General features: G+C 40.4%; 1 protein-coding gene and 1 long non-coding RNA gene across 2 annotated transcripts in view; one reads left to right on the forward strand and one right to left on the reverse strand.

Annotated features, from left to right (window-relative positions):
- LOC138953974 (uncharacterized) overlaps positions 1-21,264 on the forward strand; it is a 256,228-nt gene that overhangs the window by 153,389 nt on the left and 81,575 nt on the right. The gene's annotated exons all lie outside the window — the stretch shown is intronic.
- The window catches only part of LOC138953969 (uncharacterized), a 110,495-nt gene that overhangs the window by 1,229 nt on the left and 88,002 nt on the right, over positions 1-21,264 (reverse strand). Inside the window, exons 7-11 of the mRNA XM_070325993.1 lie at positions 4,324-4,435; positions 2,689-2,723; positions 2,129-2,263; positions 1,200-1,386; positions 1-59 (exon numbers count right to left, since the gene is read on the reverse strand). The exon at positions 1-59 is cut by the window's left edge and continues 29 nt beyond it. Coding sequence (XP_070182094.1) covers positions 1-59; positions 1,200-1,386; positions 2,129-2,263; positions 2,689-2,723; positions 4,324-4,435 — 528 coding nt within the window. The remainder of the gene's footprint in view (positions 60-1,199; positions 1,387-2,128; positions 2,264-2,688; positions 2,724-4,323; positions 4,436-21,264) is intronic.

The following is a 21,264-nucleotide window of genomic DNA, read 5'->3' on the forward strand; positions in this document are numbered from 1 at the left end:
GTAGATACCAAACTCCACGAGGAAACAGTCGGGCTGAGTCACAGCAGCGAAGTAAGGATCTGCACGTGGAAGCACAGTAAAACAGCATCACTTCACATATAATAATAATAATAATAATAAAGATAGCTTATATAGCGCCGCTTCACAAATTTAACTATGCTCTTAGCGCTGTACATCGAGATATAACAATTTCAATAATATAAATACAAAGATGATATTATCATAATACACATTTACAAATATCACTCACGTGCATACATCCTCGTGCACACCACGCGCATACACACTCCCACTCATTAGCAAGTGCTTCCATCCCCCTGCCACTGAGATGTTCATACATATCCTGTATTATCAAGTAATGCTCTCTGCTTGCTAGGACACATTGAAAACTTGAAACTTCGAACAAAAGCAGAATAATTAGGTTTTGAAAATATAATTATGATAATATTGGAATTTTCGGTACGTTCCCACGACTGGTAGAATTCGGAGAGAGTGAACGGAAGAACATTGTGAGCGGATGGATGAATGTTAATCGATCAAACGCCCCACAATGATGTGCTTGGCAAATAACAACAACAACAACAACAACAACAACAACAACAACAACAACAAACGTTTTTTATGTATTTATGTATTTATTTATTCATATTACTATTTGTTATAGTTAATTTAATATTTATTGATTTCTCGATTCAAGGATTGACGCTATGTATGTTAATGCGCGTGGCATCTTATAGAACTGACGATCTTCTCTGGATACAGTTTCTTGTCTGAGTGCAAATTAATTGCGATTTGTTTTGCAGTACAAAATTGACACACTGCGGTAATAAAGTTTGACAAGAACGTGCACTGGATGCGTGGACGTGCTTTCTCTCTGTCTCTGTCTGTCTGTCTGTCTGTCTGTCTGTGTCTCTGTCTGTCTCTGTCTCTTTCTACTCTCTCTCTCTCTTTCTTTACTCTCTTTCTCTCTCTTTCCTCTCTATCTCTTTACTTTTCTCTCTCTCTCTCTTGCTCTCCCTCTCTCTTTTGTTCTCTCTCCCGCTCTCTTTCTCTTTGGCTCTCTCTTACTCTCCCTCTCTCTCACCCCCTCTATCTCAATGCCCCCCCCCCCTCTCCCACCACTCTCTGTGCCCCTCACCCTCACCCGCCTTTCTCGCTCTCTTCTATTGGACACCTCTCTCCTTTCACTGAAATCTTACCAACTCCATCGAACTCTCCCTCGAAGAAGGCGACGGTGACCTCCTCGTTGGGCACGCCCACAGCCCCGATGGTGCCCTCACCACGGAAACGGGCATCTGGGGGCACGCCAAACGGCCTCCACGTTCTGGGGCGGGGCTCAGACACGTTACACTTGCGTGTTTTCAGGTCGACCGTGTACTCGATGTTCTGGAGAAAAAAATGTGCAATATTATTAAAAAATAAATAAAAACCAAGAATTTTAGGTAATTAACGTTTAATTATTGACAAAACAAAACGTTACAATAATTACATTTTGTCAATGATAAAACGTTCAATAACCTACAATTCTTGTTTTTTTATTCTTAATTTTAGAACGTTGGCAGTCTATCTGTTTTCGGATTTCTGCCAAATGGAAAACTAGAAAAGACAGGTTATGGAGCGTTTAGTTAAAGACAAATTGATACGTTTCACAAGCAGGTCGACCTGTAGGTTGAATTCACTGTGAACCCGATTGTCTGAAGACGAAAACTATGGGCTAAATCCACAAAGGAAGAGCTAAATTAAAACACTAAAATTTAAATTGAATTAGAAAGGTGACAACACTTTGGCTTACGAACAAGAGACAATTAATCTTTACTCCCTTATCCCCATTAGTTCACTGACTCACCAGATTTATCGGTACCAAGTAAGCTTAATGATATACGATACCGATAGATACACAACCTGGCGGGGACCTTACGAATAATTTTCTATGGCACCGAGATACACGATCGCAGAAGAAGCGACAGAACTTTACCGTGACGCCATTATTCACTCCATGACGTCTTTTCTGACGTCAGAGATTTCACTTCGAAAGAGACGACCAAAAAGAGACGTCTTGTTTTTGATTTTGTTTTAATCGATATCGTATGCCTTTAAAGCCTTGAACTTGTCACACCGAGTTACTCACCAAGTTGTACAGTTTGAGTTTGTCGTACACTTGCTTGGTGCTGCCGATTTCCTCGTACTCAAACTCTCGGACTCTCCTGTTGACCGAGTCGTAGTACATCTTGCCGTCCACATAGTAGTTCCTGTCTCGGTCAATCTGTCAACGATGACAAATGCGGGACTTTAAATAAACAAACACAAGGTAAACAAGAATTGTGTTGGTTTCGAAGGTAAAGTACTTATTGTAAAAATATGAAACAATATGGTATGGTCATCAGCAACGAAAAAAACATACAAGCAGAAACAAATGCAATGAGAAAGAGACAGATAGATAGACAGACATATAGACATATAGACAGACAGACAGACAGACAGACAGATAGACAGACATACAGACAGACAGACAGACAGACAGACAGAAATACTGACAGACAGACAGACAGACAGACAGACATATAGACAGACAGACAGACAGACAGACAGACAGACAGACAGATAGACAGAAATACAGACGGACAGAAATACTGACAGACAGACAGACAGACAGACAGACTTTTGACGCAGGAGGAGACGATAACTTACCTTTCTGAATCTGCCTGTGAATGATGCAGGTCCAGCTGAAAATATAATAGTTTTTTGTGTGTTATAATAATGAATTATTTTTCCTTTACATTCACATTGACCCTCTTAGACGCCACTGTTTCTGGAACCCATGGCAGTGTACACGCAAAGGTAGGCCAATATATAACAAGAGGCGAAGCCTTCAAGGCTCACGTAAGAAATCGACAAACAGTAACACAAACTCAATCACTCCGTCACACATACACACACACACACACACACACACACAAACACACACACACACACACACACACACACACACACACACAGTAAGCATAGGTGAAACTGTACAAGAAAGCAAGACCCTGGATCTGCCAAGTAGTCTCGGCCCGCTCACAATAACAATGACCGAGACTTTCAGTAATTCTTTTGCGTGACGTCTAACCCTCTTACGTCATAATGTCTTACGTCTTCAAATAGTTTCTATCACACACGTCAAACACTTTTGACCGAGACGTAATCTTCTTATGCGAGCTTTATCCATAGACTCGGAAATGTTAAAGTTTCTATCACACACACACGCACGCACGCACGCACGCACGCACGCACGCACGCACGCACAGACAGACAAAGTTTATCATCGCATAGGCTACACTTACGTGAGCCAAAAATGAACAATGAGCTGTTAACGTCCTTGCAAAAACGGAAATGTGTAATGATTAACCTTCGCCGGCACTCGTGGGTCCGTGCGGACCCAGAAGGGTATTTGATTGCAAATATCTCTTAAACGAGATGGAATTTTTTAATGAGCTTTTAGAAATGCCTCAGACACCTAAAAAGCTATCATCTCCTAAAAGCTCATTAAATTTCAGTGATAATTAATTAATTAATTAATGGTCAAATTTAGACTACACACGGAAGCATTCGTGGGGACGTGCGGACCCATACTTCTCAAAGAAGGAAAAGCGTGTATACCCTTCCGAGGCACTCGTGGGGCCGTGCGGACCCATACTTCTCAAAGAAGGAAAAGCGTGTATACCCTTCCGAGGCACTCGTGGGTCCGTGCGGACCCATACTTCTCAAAGAAGGAAAAGCGTGTATACCCTTCCGAGGCACTCGTGGGGCCGTGCGGACCCATACTTCTCAAAGAAGGAAAATTGTGCAAACCCTTCCGTGGCACTCGTGGGGCCATGCAGACCCATAATATTTTAATTGTTCCAAATACCGTGTGTAGTCTAAATTTGACCATTAATTAATTAATTAATTATCACTGAAATTTAATGAGCTTTTAGGAGATGATAGCTTTTTAGGTGTCTGAGGCATTTCTAAAAGCTCATTAAAAAATTCCAACTCGTTTAAGAGATATTTGCAATCAAACATCCTTCTGGGTCCGCACGGACCCACGAGTGCCACGGAAGGATATGCATATTTTTCTTTCTTTGAGAAGCATGGGTCTGCACGGCCCCACGAATGCGTCCGTGTGTAGTCGATAACGAGTGCCGGCGAAGGTGTGTTGCAGGCACGACAAAGTTTTACAAGTATTTTTTTCGGCTTTAGGTCCACGGGGCTTTCAAGACGATATCATTAGAGCAATGCTACATTTGATCATGATTAATAGAATTTTTTTTTTAAACTGAACATAATGGAAAAACTAACCACAAGGCATGGGAAGTTGTGCCGAAGCACAGGCGACGAAAAGAAGAAGAAGCGCGGCCCACATGATGCCTGCTGTTGCTACGATGTCTGTCGGCGAAGTGATAAGGCACACCTAAAACCACACGTAGAAAACCAAGATTACTCAAGACAAAAGACTAGGCCAACGTCAAAAAGATTCGGTACGCTCCATTTTTTGATTGGTCGGGTTCGCCTGACTGTACTTGAACACATGCGTTTTTGGTTGGTTGTTTGAGGGGTGGTGCAGCTTCAAGAAAATTATGTATTCATCCACAAAATTAAAAGTGTAACAGTCAGCTATTCATCGTTTTTGTCTATACATCGGTGTCTGTCTGTCTTCGTGTATATCTGTCTTCGTGTCTGTCTGTCTGTCTGTCTTTTAGTGTCGATGTTTCTCTGTCTGTATGTGGTGGTGGTTTTTTTTTCTCTGTCAGTGTGTGCATGTGTGTTGCTTTTCTTAATGTCGATCGTTTGTTTGTTACATTTTGTGCGTTTTTGTTTGTTTGTTTATTTGGTGTTTTTGTTTGTTTGTTTGTTGTTTTTGTTTGTTTGTTTGCATTGATATTTTTGTGAAGGCGATTTTTTCAGGAGTTGCAGTTATTCTGTAAGTCAAGTCAAGAAATGTTAACAAATAGCCAGACTTTGAGAAAACATTTTTACTCTCCAATGAATGCTTAATGCAGCATACAAAACGATGTTCCATAATAAGTGGATTCCCCAGATTCTTCAGATTCGTCAAATTTGCCAGAAACTCCCTCAAAACGGCCAGATCTATAGAATCCCTATAAGGCAGCAAACAAGAATGAGCTAAACGAAATCAGAACTTTTTTCTCCCTAGGTGTACAATTGAATTTGCATATCTTTTTTCATTGGTTGCTGTTTTTTCTCCTTTTTTTTCTGAAACAGCACGAAAATGCCAATTTCTATCTGTCAGATCGCGTGTACTAATACGCAACCTTGATGAAATACAAACACACTTCTGTTTGCAAAATATGTGTTCAAAGCGTCAAAATGAAAAAAGTAAGTATTGGGGAGGTTATATCATATAGGAATACGGAATCCGTAGGGGAAGCTTTATGGTTTTATAGCGCGCGCGCGCGCGCGTGTGTGTGTGTGTGTGTGTGTGTGTGTGCGTGCGTGTGTGTGCTTGTGTGTGTGTATGTGTGTGTGTGTGTGTGTGTGTGTGCGTGTGTGTGTGTGTGTGTGTGTGTGTGTGTGCGCGCGCGCGTGCGTGCGTGCGTGCATTCGTGCGTACGTACGTGCGTGCCTGCCTGCGTGCGTGCGTGCATGCGTGCGTGCGTGCGCGTGTTTGTGTGTGTGTGTTTTGTGTGTGTGTGTGTGTGTGTGTTTTGTGTGTGTGTGTGTGTGTGAGACACACGAACAGAGACACATAGACACAGAGAGGGGGGAGACCAGCAACCTGCTTGTACCAAAGACACACTGCTTTATTTAATAATTTCTTTCACACCCTCATAAACGGATGCTGCGGACCAGACGTTTTGTACATGTGTTTTGCAGTACTTAGCCTATCAGACAGAGTACACGGAATCTCCCACGTCCCGTCTGTGATCACTTGGTCGCAGCTCTTTCGGTGTCCGAAATAAGCAAACCACTTTTGTTTCAGTGTGAGCGCGGAAACGATCATTGGTTTTGTTAGATTTGACTGTCTGGATCCATACTTTCATCCCATACTTTTAGTACTAATCAGGGATAAAGCCTAAATTTCAGCTGGATTAACAAAAGTATTTAGTTTCAAGTTATGTTTCATAATGATTGTAATAATACACATTGATTGCCTTTAGAAGAGGTGCATGCGTTTTTTGTCTGTCCAGTACTGTTCCAGACAAAGAACAGCTAATGTGGCTAAAAATACTTTTTATTTAAAACATCTATTTCATATTTTAACCCTAAGAAAGTGGATAGATAAGATATGGCATAAAAATTGTCTCCTGGTTATCCCTTAAGGACGCGAGCACTCGCAATATAAGCCTCGACCCAAATATTCCGGTTCCAGGTGGTTCTCAGACGTGACATGCTCCACGTATGCCAGCACAGGTGACACGTGTTGTGTCAGCATTTCTCGGTGGGTGGAGCCCTCTTGGGTGATTGACAAGGGAATTAGTTCTTTTGACATTGATTGAAACATTTTGACAGACTTTAGGAACGGTAAGAAATCCACGTATCCAGAAAGCGCTCTCGGCGAAAGTTACATGGGAAAGCAGAAATTGAGTGCAGTCAGAGACTGTAGAGTACAGGGTGACCCACAAAATGCAACCCACAAAAATGCTAATAACTTCTACAGTACAAGGTTTGATATTGAGCGGTAGCTATACTAACCTTATTTAAAGCCTCCAGGGTTTTACCTTTTGGATTATCTGAATATCTGAGTATACGAGTTAGCATTTTTATGGGTTGCATTTTTCGGGGGGTCACCCTGTACTTAACGATCTCTGGTGCAGTCTATGCGGATTACGTAGGAGGGGGAGGGGGGGGGGTATCACGCGAAACAAAGACAACGGAGGAAAGAAGGAGGGTGCAGGTCGAATTGCTCAGAGATAAAGACAATATAGATACACTAACCGGTGCCGTAAGAGGGCAATGGTACCGGGAAGATCAGGGTGACCTTGTCCGACACAGAGACTCTGATTTGATAACGACACGCGACAGCTGATGATCAGGATATGTGGGCCAAGCTCAGGACCAGAATGGTTTAAACAAGATTTTATTTATGAAAAACAGGGTGGCATGTATTTACGATATAAACAGAATGTTGTGTATAATACTCGTATGTACGCTCACAGACAATTATATCGTAGAAGATTTAACTCAGCTGAAAATCGTCGTATTTTTACAAAATACGGTAATCTACAAAAGTATGGAAAGGAGACAAGCATACATTTTGTTTTTAGAATCACGAAGTTTCTTTTTTTCAGTGCTGTCTGCTGATACACATATATTTCAATGTACAAAGGCTGTGTCGACTCTGATAGACGATTAGTGTTATGTGTCGTGCGTTACTGGACACAGTACAGACAAAAACCTAATTACTATGACTAACGAACAAAAAAACTACGGCCGCAAAACAAACTAAAAAATAAAAATACTTTAATTGAACACACAAAAGCACAAACGTGACAAGACGTCACACGAGTGATTGCTTCCTTTTGTGAGCGGCGGTTTAGGGACAACTGAACCAAGCGTAAGGGTGTTCAGCAATTTTTGTGTGTTTTGGTTTTGGTTTTTGTCCTTTAGTTTTCTGGGGTGGGTTGGGGTGGGGGGGGGGGGGGATGTGAATATTCACCCTGGTCTGGAAATTCCGAAAAACCAAAGCGGGGATAACCTGGCAGCAGACAGCTGTACCGAAAGTGATCGGGTGTCGCGATGTCATGATGCTCGTATCTGTCACCAGAACTTACGTTTGTGAGTGTGTGTGTATGTGTGTGTGTGTGTGTGTGTGTGTGTGTGTGTGTGTGTGTGTGTGTGTGTGTGTGTGTGTGTGTTCGTGTGTGTGTGTGTGTGTGTGTGTGTGTGTGTGCATAATGATGGGTGAAATTAAATAATTAGGAAAATGTGTTTCGTGCAATTCATTTGGGTCGCAGGTGTGACAAACTATCAAGACATTTTGTCACACTTTTATCTCCTGGCAGGTAGCAGACAGCAACACTTTCTCTTTCTGCCAGCTCCGCTGACTTCAACGTACTTTGGGGGGGGGGGGGGGGGGGGGGACAACAACAAAGACAATATTCATTACGGATGAATGTCCTCACTTACAGAAAAAGAATGAAGAAGATTAATACTTGGTGACGCTATGCAAAGAGCTGACTGTTATTTGGGCACACACAAACACACACACACACACACACACACACACACACACATACACACACACACACACACACACACACACACACACACACACACACACACACACACACACACACACACACACACACACACACACACACACACACACACACCCACACACACACTCACACACACAAAACATGATTTATCATACACTAAAACAAAATGTGTACACCCAGTGAAATTACAATTTCAATCGGCCCTTCCGTTTTTGTCCGGTCGATTTTGTTACTTGAGCGGCGGTCACGTGATCCCTGTAAAAGAAATATTTAACCCAAAAGGTGATTTTGATAGTTAAGTGAACGGCCTTAACTAGCATATAAAGTTTTACTGAAATGACACGGGAATTAAAACCTTAATTTGGGTTCGATATTTGTTGTAATAATTTTTTGCCAAGTTTATATTGGGTTTTTTAATTCTTGCTCAATCGGCACGGTTGGCCTAGTGGTAAGGCGTCCGCCCCGTGATCGGGAGGTCGTGGATTCGAACCCCGGCCGGGTCATACCTAAGACTTTAAAATTGGCAATCTAGTGGCTGCTCCGCCTGGCGTCTGGCATTATGGGGTTAGTGCTATACGCTAGGACTGGTTGGTCCGGTGTCAGAATAATGTGACTGGGTGAGACATGAAGCCGGTGCTGCGACTTCTGTCTTGTGTATGGCGCACGTTATATGTCAAAGCAGCACCGCCCTGATATGGCCCTTCGTGGTTGGCTGGGCGTTAAGCAAAAAATTAAAAATTTAAAAAAATAAAAAATTAAAAATTCTTGCTCTGTATGCGAGTTCGTCTACCCCTAGGCTCAAGAATAGTCAAAAACATTATGTCTTTATTAATATTGCAAAACATATATTTGGCAATTTGCTTGGGTGGTTCAACTTTGCCCCCGTTACCCTACTAAATGTTTATTTGTCGCTTGATGCGACTTGTTTATAGTTTGTTTCATTTGTTTGTCTCTGTGACAAGTGTTGTTTATTTCTCTCATTTTATTACAATGGAGTTGACGCCTAGATTGCTTCACCTATACTTAGATTGACGATATCGTCCGTGTAATCTCATTCACCAAAACAACAATATTGCTTTTACTATCATCGTACAATAGCAATACAAGACAGAAACAATCAGTTTGGATCACTGATCCGAAAAGGTTACGTACGTCACACCTTCGATACATTACTGTGACTCTCTCAGATGATAAAAGTAGTCAGAGGAATTCAATTAAACTTTTGTCCGTAGACTATATAAGTAAAAAAGAAACCTTGGTCAAATGCAACTGGGCCCCAGCAGAGGAAAAGAACGACTTCAGCTGCTCTTTCGGCAAAACGCCAGAGTATTTTCAGCAGCGCGGAAAGCGAGTGGCGGAGATCCAGAAAGGGGGGTAATTGCAAGCAAGATGGCTACTACCGGGGTAATGTCCCTTTTGCTGACACTTTTGCTGACTGGGGCTTTTTCTGCTACTACAGGTTAGTCTTGTTAAGGGGGGTAATTGCAAGCAAGATGGCTACTACCGGGGTAATGTCCCTTTTGCTGACACTTTTGCTGACTGGGGCTTTTTCTGCTTCTACAGGTTAGTCTTGTTGTTTGTTTATCAGTTCGTTTTGATGTTATTGTTTGTTTGTTTGTTTATTTGGTTTTTTTTCTTTCTTTATTTCCCTCTCTCTTTCTTTCTTTTTTTTCTTCTTTTTCTTTACTGAGTTTGGAAAAAGCCACCTTAGCTTTTTGTGTGGTGCTTGTTTGATTGATTTTTGTCCTATATGATTTTTTGTTTTGACGGTTTATTCATTTTGTGAGCACAAATTATTTTCTTCGTTTGAACCAGCCCAAAGCTTTAAACAAGTAAATGTTTTTAGTTAATTCCGAAAGAGTCTTTCTTAGACCGTGTTCAAACCTTGGTAAAAGTTGGTTATGTAGCTGTGCATAATGTTAATTCCGAAAGAGTCTTTCTTTTACCGTGTTCAAACCTTGGTAAAAGTTGGTTATGTAGCTATGCATAATGTTAATTCCGAAAGAGTCTTTCTTTTACCGTGTTCAAACCTTGGTAAAAGTTGGTTATGTAGCTTTGCACAATGTTAATTCCGAAAGAGTCTTTCTTTTACCGTGTTCAAACCTTGGTAAAAGTTGGTTATGTAGCTTTGCACAATGTTAATTCCGAAAGAGTCTTTCTTTTACCGTGTTCAAACCTTGGTAAAAGTTGGTTATGTAGCTTTGCACAATGTTAATTCCGAAAGAGTCTTTCTTTTACCGTGTTCAAACCTTGGTAAAAGTTGGTTATGTAGCTTTGCACAATGTTAATTCCGAAAGAGTCTTTCTTTTACCGTGTTCAAACCTTGGTAAAAGTTGGTTATGTAGCTTTGCACAATGTTAATTCCGAAAGAGTCTTTCTTTTACCGTGTTCAAACCTTGGTAAAAGTTGGTTATGTAGCTGTGCAATAATAGTCAGCTTTCAACTCTGGTTAAGGTGATCAAGGCCAAAATGTAAAAGAAAATTATGGTTATTTTTATATCATATTTATATTGGTTAGTTAAATGTATTCACTTCTGGTTGTTCAACCAAGAAAAAGAATGTATCTTTGCAGAGAAGATGCAAATGTGCGTGTTCATTTCACTACTAGGCTATACTAGAGTAATTGGTTCGATACACACAAAAAAACATCAGGCAAAAATAAGGAAACTTTAAAGCCTCTCGGTATTATCTTGTTTGTTTGTTTATTTGTTTGATTGTTTGTTTGTTTTGTTGTTGTTGTTTTTTGCTTGTAGTTTGTTTGTTTGCTGGTTTGTTTGTTTGTTTGTTTGTTTGTTTTACACGTTATTTGTAGTGCTTTTACTTTTTCAAAATGTCTTACTCACAAGGACTAGTGACCCTTCGACTGTCGGAAGAATTCATTAAAAAAAATCATAACAAACAAGGTAAAATAATTACGCTAAAACTGAGAAAAATGGTGTCCAGGGGAGCCAATCACCTTGCTGCAAATCAAAAGGCAATATGCAGCGGTTATTTCCCTTGTCAGAGTATTTGAATTTTTCATGGTAGCAAAAAAACACGTATCTCGTACGTATCGTGGCAGCCAAGGGATTGAAATACACATCGTTACATTGCTGCAGCTGTTCAGCTATTCTGGCTATGAACAATTGCTGAATAAAGTTAAATGTTGTTACCTTCACTAAAGTCATCATGAAACACAGTCTCATTTAAAAGAAAACAAGTCGCGAAAGGCGAAAATACAACATTTAGTCAAGTAGCTGTCAAACTCACAGAATGAAACTGAACGCAATGCAACGCAGCAAGACCGTATACTCGTAGCATCGTCAGTCCACCGCTCATGGCAAAGGCAGTGAAATTGACAAGAAGAGCGGGGTAGTAGTTGCGCTGAGAAGGATAGCACGTTTTTCTGTACCTCTCTTCGTTTTAACTTTCTGAGCGTGTTTTCAATCCAAACATATCATATCTATATGTTTTTGGAATCAGGAACCGACAAGGAATAAGATGAAAGTGTTTTTAAATTGATTTCGAAAATTTAATTTTGATAATAATTTTTCATATTTTTAATTTTCAGAGCATGTTTTTAATCCAAATATAACATATTTATATGTTTTTGGAATCAGAAAATGATGGAGAATAAGATGAACGTAAATTTGGATAGTTTTATAAAAAAAATAATTTTTTTACAATTTTCAGATTTTTAATGACCAAAGTCATTAATTAATTTTTAAGCCACCAAGCTGAAATGCAATACCGAAGTCCGGGCTTTGTCGGAGATTACTTGACCAAAATTTCAACCAATTTGGTTGAAAAATGAGAGCGTGACAGTGCCGCCTCAACTTTCACGAAAAGCCGGATATGACGTCATCAAAGACATTTATCAAAAAAATGAAAAAAAAGTCTGAGGATATCATACCCAGGAACTCTCATGTCAAATTTCATAAAGATCGGTCTAATAGTTTAGTCTGAATCGCTCTGCACACACACACAGACAGACAGACACACACACATACACCACGACCCTCGTCTCGATTCCCCCCTCTATGTTAAAACATTTAGTCAAAACTTGACTAAATGTAATCAGGAGCATGATTATAGATTTTGGTTTTTACATTTAGTCAAGTTTTGACTAAATGTTTTAACGTAGAGGGGGGAATCGAGACGAGGGTCGTGGTGTATGTGTGTGTGTGTGTGTGTGTGTGTGTGTGTGTGTGTGTGTGTGTGTGTGTGTGTGTGTGTGTGTGTGTGTGTGTGTGTGTGTGTGTGTGTCTGTCTGTGTGTGTGTGTGTGTAGAGCGATTCAGACCAAACTACTGGACCGATCTTTATGAAATTTGACGTGAGAGTTCCTGGGAATGATATCCCCGGATTTTTTTTCTTTTTTTCGATAAATATCTTTGATGACGTCATATCCGGCTTTTTGTAAAAGTTGAGGCGGCACTGTCACACCCTCATTTTTCAATCAAATTGATTGAAATTTTGGCCAAGCAATCTTCGACGAAGGCCGGACTTCGGTATTGCATTTCAGCTTGGTGGCTTAAAAATTAATTAATGACTTTGGTCATTAAAAATCTGAAAATTGTAAAATAAAAAATTGTTTTTAAAACGATCCAAATTTACGTTTATCTTATTTTTCATCATTTTCTGATTCCAAAAACATATAAATATTTTATATTTGGATTAAAAACAAGCTCTGAAAATTAAAAATACAAAAATTATTATTAAAAAAAAAATTCCGAAATCGATTTAAAAACAATTTCATCTTATTCCTTGTGGGTTCCTGATTCCAAAAACATATAGATGTGATATGTTTGGATTAAAAACACGCTCAGAAAGTTAACAAGTCGCGTAAGGCGAAAATACGACATTTAGTCAAGTAGCTGTCGAACTCACAGAATGAAACTGAACGCAATGCAACGCAGCAAGACCGTATACTCGAAGCATCGTCAGTCCACCGCTCATGGCAAAGGCAGTGAAATTGACAAGAAGAGCGGGGTAGTAGTTGCGCTGAGAAGGATAGCACGCTTTTCTGTACCTCTCTTCGTTTTAACTTTCTGAGCGTGTTTTCAATCCAAACATATCATATCTATATGTTTTTGGAATCAGGAACCGACAAGGAATAAGATGAAAGTGTTTTTAAATTGATTTCGAAAATTTAATTTTTATAATAATTTTTATATATTTAATTTTCAGAGCTTGTTTTTAATCCAAATATAACATATTTATATGTTTTTGGAATCAGAAAATGATGGAGAATAAGATGAACGTAAATTTGGATAGTTTTATAAAAAAAAATTTTTTTACAATTTTCAGATTTTTAATGACCAAAGTCATTAATTAAATTTTAAGCCACCAAGCTGAAATGCAATACCGCTTGTCCCACTCTCCTTCAGGGGTGACGTCACGCTTGTCCCACTCTCCTACGATTGATGAAACAATGCATTAAATAATACGTAAACGAAATAATGTAACTGAATATTGAAATTGCTATTGATGGTCAATGGTAGCAACAGGTTCACCTATATGTATCTAATAACAAGTCGCGTAAGGCGAAATTACAACATTTAGTCAAGCTGTCGAACTAACAGAATGAAACTGAACTCACTGCATTTTTATAGCAAGAGCGTATGTATGTACTCGTAGCATCGTCAGTCCACGCTTTTCTTTATCTCTATTCTTTTTACATTTAGTCAAGTTATGACTAAATGTTTTAACATAGAGGGGGGAATCGAGACGAGGGTCGTGGTGTATGTGTGTGTGTGTGTATGTGTGTGTGTGTGTGTGTGCGTGCGTATAGAGCGATTCAGACCAAACTACTGGACCGATCTTTATGAAATTTGACATGAGAGTTCCTGGGTATGATATCCCCATACGTGTTTTTCGTTTTTTTTGATAAATGTCTTTGATGACGTCATATCCGGCTTTTCGTGAAAGTTGAGGCGGCACTGTCACGCCCTCATTTTTTAACCAAATTGGTTGAAATTTTGGTCAAGTAATGTTCGACGAAGCCCGGACTTCGGTCGTGACGTCACCCCTGAAGGAGAGTGGGACAAGCGTGACGTCACCCCTGAAGGAGAGTGGGACAAGCGTGACGTCACCCCTGAAGGAGAGTGGGACAAGCGTGACGTCACCCCTGAAGGAGAGCGGGACAAGCGTGACGTCGCGCCTGAAGGAGAGTGGGACAAGCGTGACGTCACGCCTGAGAGTGGGACAAGCGTGACGTCGCACCTGAAGGAGAGTGGGACAAGCGTGACGTCACCCCTGAAGGAGAGTGGGACAAGCGAGACGTCACACCTGAAGGAGAGTGGGACAAGCGTGACGTCACACCTGAAGGAGAGTGGGACAAGCGTGACGTCACCCCTGAAGAAGAGTGGGACAAGCGATACGTCACACCTGAAGGAGAGTGGGACAAGCGTGACGTCACACCTGAAGGAGAGTGGGACAAGAAGCGAGACGTTGACAAAGAACAGGACATCCGAGTGGCACGAAGCGGCCGTGGAAGAGGCCGCGGTGGGTGGGAAGGAAGGGGCGGGGATGAAGGGAGGTGGGGAGGGAGAGGAGGCGGCAGAGGAGGAGGTGGTTACGGAGATGGGTGGGGAGAGAGAGGAGGCGGCAGAGGAGGCGGGGAATGGAAGAGGGAAACAGCAGTCTTGGCTAAACGAGACACTGCCGACACAGGAGAGTGGGACAAGAAACTCCAAACAGGAGAGTGGGACGGAAAACGAGAAGTAGGAGAGTGGGACAAGAAACGAGAAAAGGGAGAGTGGGACGGAACACGAGCAGCACGACACGGATGGGGAGAAGGAGGAGGAAGAGGAAGAAGAGGATACGGAGGAGGCTACAGCGGAGGATTCGGAAGAGGATTCGGAGGAGGATACGGATTAGGATATGGAGGATACGGAGGAAGAGGAGGATTCGGAGGAAGAGGTGGAGGAGGAAGAGGAGGAAGAGGTGGAGGAGGAAGAGGGTAGCAATAGAAGCTGAATCGAGACTGGAACAAGTAGATCAACAAAGAAGACAAAACACAAGGCCATACTGACGTGATATCAGTGTGACAATAGTACTCAACTCAGATCGACCTCACTTTAAGTTTTGTCTTGCTGTAGTTACTCTCGGATTGTCCGGTTAGGACTCGGCACTAGTCTCCAGGGTGAAAGCATCAGTCGAATGAACGAGAGGTCGCTTTTCAGCAGCTGCCAATTGATCTTATTGTCCTTGTTAAATTTTATTTGTTATTATTTCCTCATTTCTTGTTTCTTCTCCACAACATAAACGTTATTTTGTCCAGAAGCAGATCTGAGTGAGTAAATTCACTCTTCTGTTGAAGTCTATATATCAGTACTGTCTCTTCAGCAATTAAAAAGAACTTGCTTCAAATCAACGTGTGTGTGTGTGTGTGTGTGTGTGTGTGTGTGTGTGTGTGTGTGTGTATGTGTGTTCGTGCGTGCGTGCGCGCATCGCGGTGTGTGCGTGTGTGTGTTTGTGCCCGTGTATGCGTGTGTGTGTGTATCTGTTTTTCTATATGGGTGTGTCTGTGTTTAGAATAAATCCCAATTCTATCACTCAGTGTATTTTTAAACTCCAAAACGTTTAAATGTAATGCCATGAAATCAAGGATGATAAACTTTGTGTAATGTCATATCCGAGTTAAAAGCGTCAGCACGCGAATTTCCGCGAGCAGGTTGTTCCGTACCTATTTTGTGACAGTTGAAGAAAGTTTTCAATGATGCCACTTACAACATTGGATTATGACATATACAGACAAACCATGGCTATATACAAATCTGGTTCGATACCTATACCGTATTTCTTTTGGAAAATTGTCCTGGCTGACTGACTGGAAGTGAGAAATCGCTGACAAATTATTGAAAGCTTCACACACAAAATATTCACAACTGTTAATGAATTCACACATTTAAAAACAATCATACAGGTTGTCAAAAACGTTGAAAACTAAGCAATAAAAGCACTGAAATTTGCGTTTAAGACAAGACCAAGCTCTCAGCCTTTCAATTATAATTTACCTTTTTTGTTCAGGCTGTGCAGGGGGTGGGCGTCTTTTCTTTTTTTGAATTGTCATTGTTTTTGTTATGAGGGCACACACACGCACACACACACACACACACAAGCACGCTCCCTGCCTTCCAAGTATTGTTTACCTTTTCTGATCAGGCTGCGCAGAGGTTGGACGTCGTTTCTTTGTTCTAATTTTTGTCTTCGTTTTCGTTATGAGGGCACACACACACACGCGCGCGCGCGCACGCACGCACACACACACACACACACACACACACACACACACAGATTTGATGAAATTTCTTTTATTACAGTAGAAGAACAACACAAAGGGCACATGGAGTGCAAGAGACACGTTCACTATAACACGCATACAGTAATGATAAGAGTTATTACACAAATGCAGAAAGATCTGATACCATGAAGGAGATTGTTTTTTAACGCCTCAGAAAAATGAACAAAATTGTTATTTATTGAGCATTTTTTGTGTCTGCTTACATAATACAATGTATTGAAAAATAGTGATTTTCAAAAAATGAAATCCTACTGATCCTGTTATTGGAAATGCATTGACATGTTATTGTGCGCGTATGTTTGTACGTGTGTGTGTGTGTGTGTGTGTGTGTGTGTGTGTGTGTGTGTGTGTGTGTGTGTGTGTGTGTGTGTATGTGGTGTGTGTGTGTGTGTGTATATACGTGGATGCATCTGCCTTTCTGTCTGTGTTCCGTGCGGCTACAAGCTCTTGTGCTTTCTTTCACTCGGAGGGATGAATGATGCATACATATCAATGTTGTACCACGTAACATTATCATTAAGATTTGAAATCAGAGATAAATGCCCTCTTCAATCAAAATCCAAAATCAGACCCTATACGCATGATGGTCGAGAAGAGAGGAGAACACTTGCATCAAGAACCTTGGCATCCAAGCTGATAGAAACAAACACGGAAAGAGATGCTATACTACACTGTACATTGGCTCACAGACTTTGATAACAAAAACAAACCTAGTGTGCATACAACAGAACAAATGTACTGGCGATTTTGCCTTTTGAATGAAGAGTAACGTGTTAGCAAGAAAGCGATGCAGAAAGCATAATTATTATGCGAGCTTTGCTAGTTGCAGCATTGGGACTACATGGATCATGGACTCTTTGTCTCATTTTAATGATAAAATTGTGACTTTTTCAAATGAGATAACTTTGGGTACCTTTGCCGTTTTCAAATAATTTCTCACAAATAATTCAGCAATCTAACTGTGAAGTACTTCTTGGTTCCTTAGTGCAATCTTAGTAACTTGGAGATTGTGTTACTCCGTTCACGAAAAACACAATTTACAACTGCAAGAGCATACTGGTGCTTAGGCCAACAACAAAAAAAGTTGTATGTTTCTGGTAACATGGCTACAAAAAATAGGGTAGGTAGGTAGGGATTTTTTTTGGTCAGGGTAGAAAATAACTATACAGTGACGCAAAGAGACTGGACTTACTATACAAAGAGAAAGACAACACATTACAAAACAAATGAGACAAAAGGGATGCGGGGTTATCCCCCTTGTGTGGTCTGCCGTCTGTTCCTTTCGTTTTGACGCTTTTTTTGTGCTTTTTTTTTTACAAATGCAATAAAAAAAAAAGTCTAGGGTCGGCGGGAAAAAACTAGGTAGGGTCGGGTGACCAGAAACATACAACTTTTTTTTGTTGCCTTATAGCCAATAAAGGAGCTTTTCAACACAAACAGTTTCACTTCTCTTTACAAGAACGGAATTGATTCCACACCAGAAAATCTTGTGCAGTGGTCGCTACAACAAATTATGATTGCGTGCCATCATTCAGCATTGTGCCAGTTGACGTTCACAAAAGACATGCTTAATACAACAACAACAAAACTGAAAAAGAAAAAGAAATGCATCTTTTCAAAAGTTCATTTTAATCTTCTCAGCTAAGGTTAAATAAAACTTAAAAATCAGTGGGCCATTAATACAAGGAAACCAGCATGACATGGCTTTCTTGAACCAGACAACACACACAAATGTTTGGCTGCCAGAAACAGGACACGTATAGGAGGGATAAGTTAGGGACCATTCTTTATTTGGTGTTTAACGTCATTTTCAACCGTTCAAGGTATATCGCGACAGGGAAAGGGGGGGAGATGGGATAGAGCTACTTGTTAATTGTTTCTTGTTCACAAAAGCACTAATCAAAAAATTGCTCCAGGGGCTTGCAACGTAGTACAATATATGACCTTACTGGGAGAATGCAAGTTTCCAGTACAAAGGACTTTAACATTTCTTACATACTGCTTGACTAAAATCTTTACAAACATTGACTATATTCTATACAAGAAACACTTAACAAGGGTAAAAGGAGAAACAGAATCCGTTAGTCGCCTCTTACGACATGCTGGGGAGCATCGGGTAAATTCTTCCCCCTAACCCGCGGGGGGTGTTAGGGAGCAGAGCAGTTATCCGAGTCACTTAATTACAATGTCGTGTTTTAAAGCTTGAGCAACCAGCCACCTCTTGAAGCACTGCATGTTTATGATCACCTTTAACCCAAACAGCTTGCAACAAAATGTCATGCAAAACAACTACAATGGAAAACAGCATAGCAAGTAGTTCATAATAACAGAAAAATCATTCCTCAAAAATCAAAGCACACACATTCCTGTCAGCTGAGCAGTTGTCTGTATCCTTGATTAAGAGAGTTAAAACAGAAAAAAAGACCACACTGAAAAGACCATGGTGAAACCAACAGATATCTGTACAACTTACACTCACATATAAGTTAAAATGGTGAGAATGGTATGGATATGGATGAATGAACATGTGGGTTCTGAAAACAAACCCACAAATGTTCACGAGTCAAACACACAAGAAATGATGAGTTTTGTACAAGAAGCTCAGATGACACAATGGTGTTTATAAAAATGTACAAAAACATCACAACTACCCCCTCAACACTGTACACAGTTCTGAACACAGGCACACGAAATCAAATCAACCTTGACCGCCACTCCTCACAATACAAAGGTGTTACTCTTTCCACACGCAAAAAAAAAAAAACAACAAAAAACCACTTTAGAGTCCTTGTGGAACATCACGCTACTCTGGTTTTGAATGTCACTCTTGGCCTTTCAATCTGACAGAAGGATATCAGCTCGACACCTTGTAAGATATTGGCTATCAGCAATAAAAACAGCAATTGAAACCATTTCAAACTGTTTTTTCTGGAACATTACAACCTCCAAAGCTAAATCATACTATCCTTCTCAAAATTAGGTTCTCACAGATCCTTCTGTGTCTTTCCATGAATGTGTGTACAATAAGATACTGTTCAGTGGCCTGCACTTGTGGAAACCAGTGTTCTATGTCTTAAGAAACCAGATCCTTCTGGTTCTCTCCATGAATTTGTGTACAGTAAGATATTGTCAGTGTACGTGTTATGCTCAGTGGCCCACTCAGTGAAAACCAGGCTCTGTACTTGTTATTCGTGATAACATTGCACAATGGCTAACATCACAGGCCTCTGTAGCGTTCTACTCCGTCTAATGGCAATTATATGTTCAATGCCATAACGTAGACCATCTTCACAGCAATCTTATGACATTTAAAATCCTCCTGACACAAACATATTTCACTTTTCTCTCCGACATGCCACACTTTTGGGTACATCGACTCACCGAGTGCAAAGTATAGCCTGACATGTGAATGTTTGGTTTTGTACTTAAAAAAATGTTCCTTTAAACTTACTTGTACTTTGTAACTTGTAAACTTGTTTTGTATTTTGATTCGTACATTGAATGCCTATGGCAGTGAAGAGCAAAGGGCAAGGTAGACTGATTTTATTGCCTTTGATCTTACTTGAATCAACCTGTTGCAGAAGTACAAACTTGAATAATTGAAAACATTATAACAATCATCATGGCCATACAAGTAATTAAAATCAAAACTTTCATGAGATGACGACAATCATAGCACAGCATTGTTCTATGTCTTAAGAAAATATGCCCCTCATGACTAGTCTGAACAGCCATGGATGATAAAAGCTGGTCATGATTACAAACTTTATGGTAATTTAACACATACAAAGTGCTAGATTCAGGAGAAGAAGCCAGTCTTCGTATTGTCAACACACCGACTGGCCCTATCTTCCACACAATATGAAGTGCTTGATGAAAATAGGCCATGGCTTTCCTTGGGACAAAATACAACATCTAGAAACACACACACACAAAATTCTATCTCTTCATCCTTCTAAAAACCTTTTTCAGTGGCACCTTTGATGTAAAGATACCTTTGGTATAAACCAAAAATGTCCCTTCAATACAGGTGGTCTGTCATGACAAGGTATATTTGGGTGAAGAGAATAGACAAAGAGGCAACAGATGCCCTTTCTTGGGAGGTGTCCTCTCACTGGAGGGGCCTCACATCACAAGTACATTAATTGTACCATTGTAATGCTTCCAACCCAATTTTCATTTATGAAGCAGCCAGAAGAATTAACATTTGAATAACAGCTTGACACGGAGAAAAGGGGATGGACGAATAACCACGTGACAACAAGAACAAAAGGTGGCGCCAGCAAAAAGTTACACCCATCCCTACAAAACCCCATACAGTTTCGAATGACTTTACACTTTTACTTCATGTCAGGGTTAAGTTAACACACCTGTATCAAGCACAGAATACTCCCATAAACACACAATAAGAGATGCTCCCACAAATGGTACAGACATGCACTTATATTGATAAAGATCACGGGTCATGTTTTGTGTTAGAAAGAATGATATAAAAACAATGTCCATAAATAAATTGTACATAAAAACAAAGCATTGGTCCTTTCTGCCCAAATATTCACCATCGCATTTTTTTCCGTATAAAAAGGGGGAACTGAACTTTGTTCTAAGCAAACTGACAGCAACAAAGAAACAATAAAACAAAAAGCCTGAAGATAATACAGCCTGAGAAGCATATATACACATCTGCATCTTCTAGCTGAAATAGCAGGAGTATATATGTGTACCCAGTACAACTTTTCACAAAGGAGAGGCTATATAAACATGTTTACCCTAT

The sequence above is a fragment of the Littorina saxatilis genome, linkage group LG17 (assembly GCF_037325665.1).
Source record: "Littorina saxatilis isolate snail1 linkage group LG17, US_GU_Lsax_2.0, whole genome shotgun sequence".
Classification (NCBI taxonomy): Eukaryota; Metazoa; Mollusca; class Gastropoda; order Littorinimorpha; family Littorinidae; genus Littorina; species Littorina saxatilis.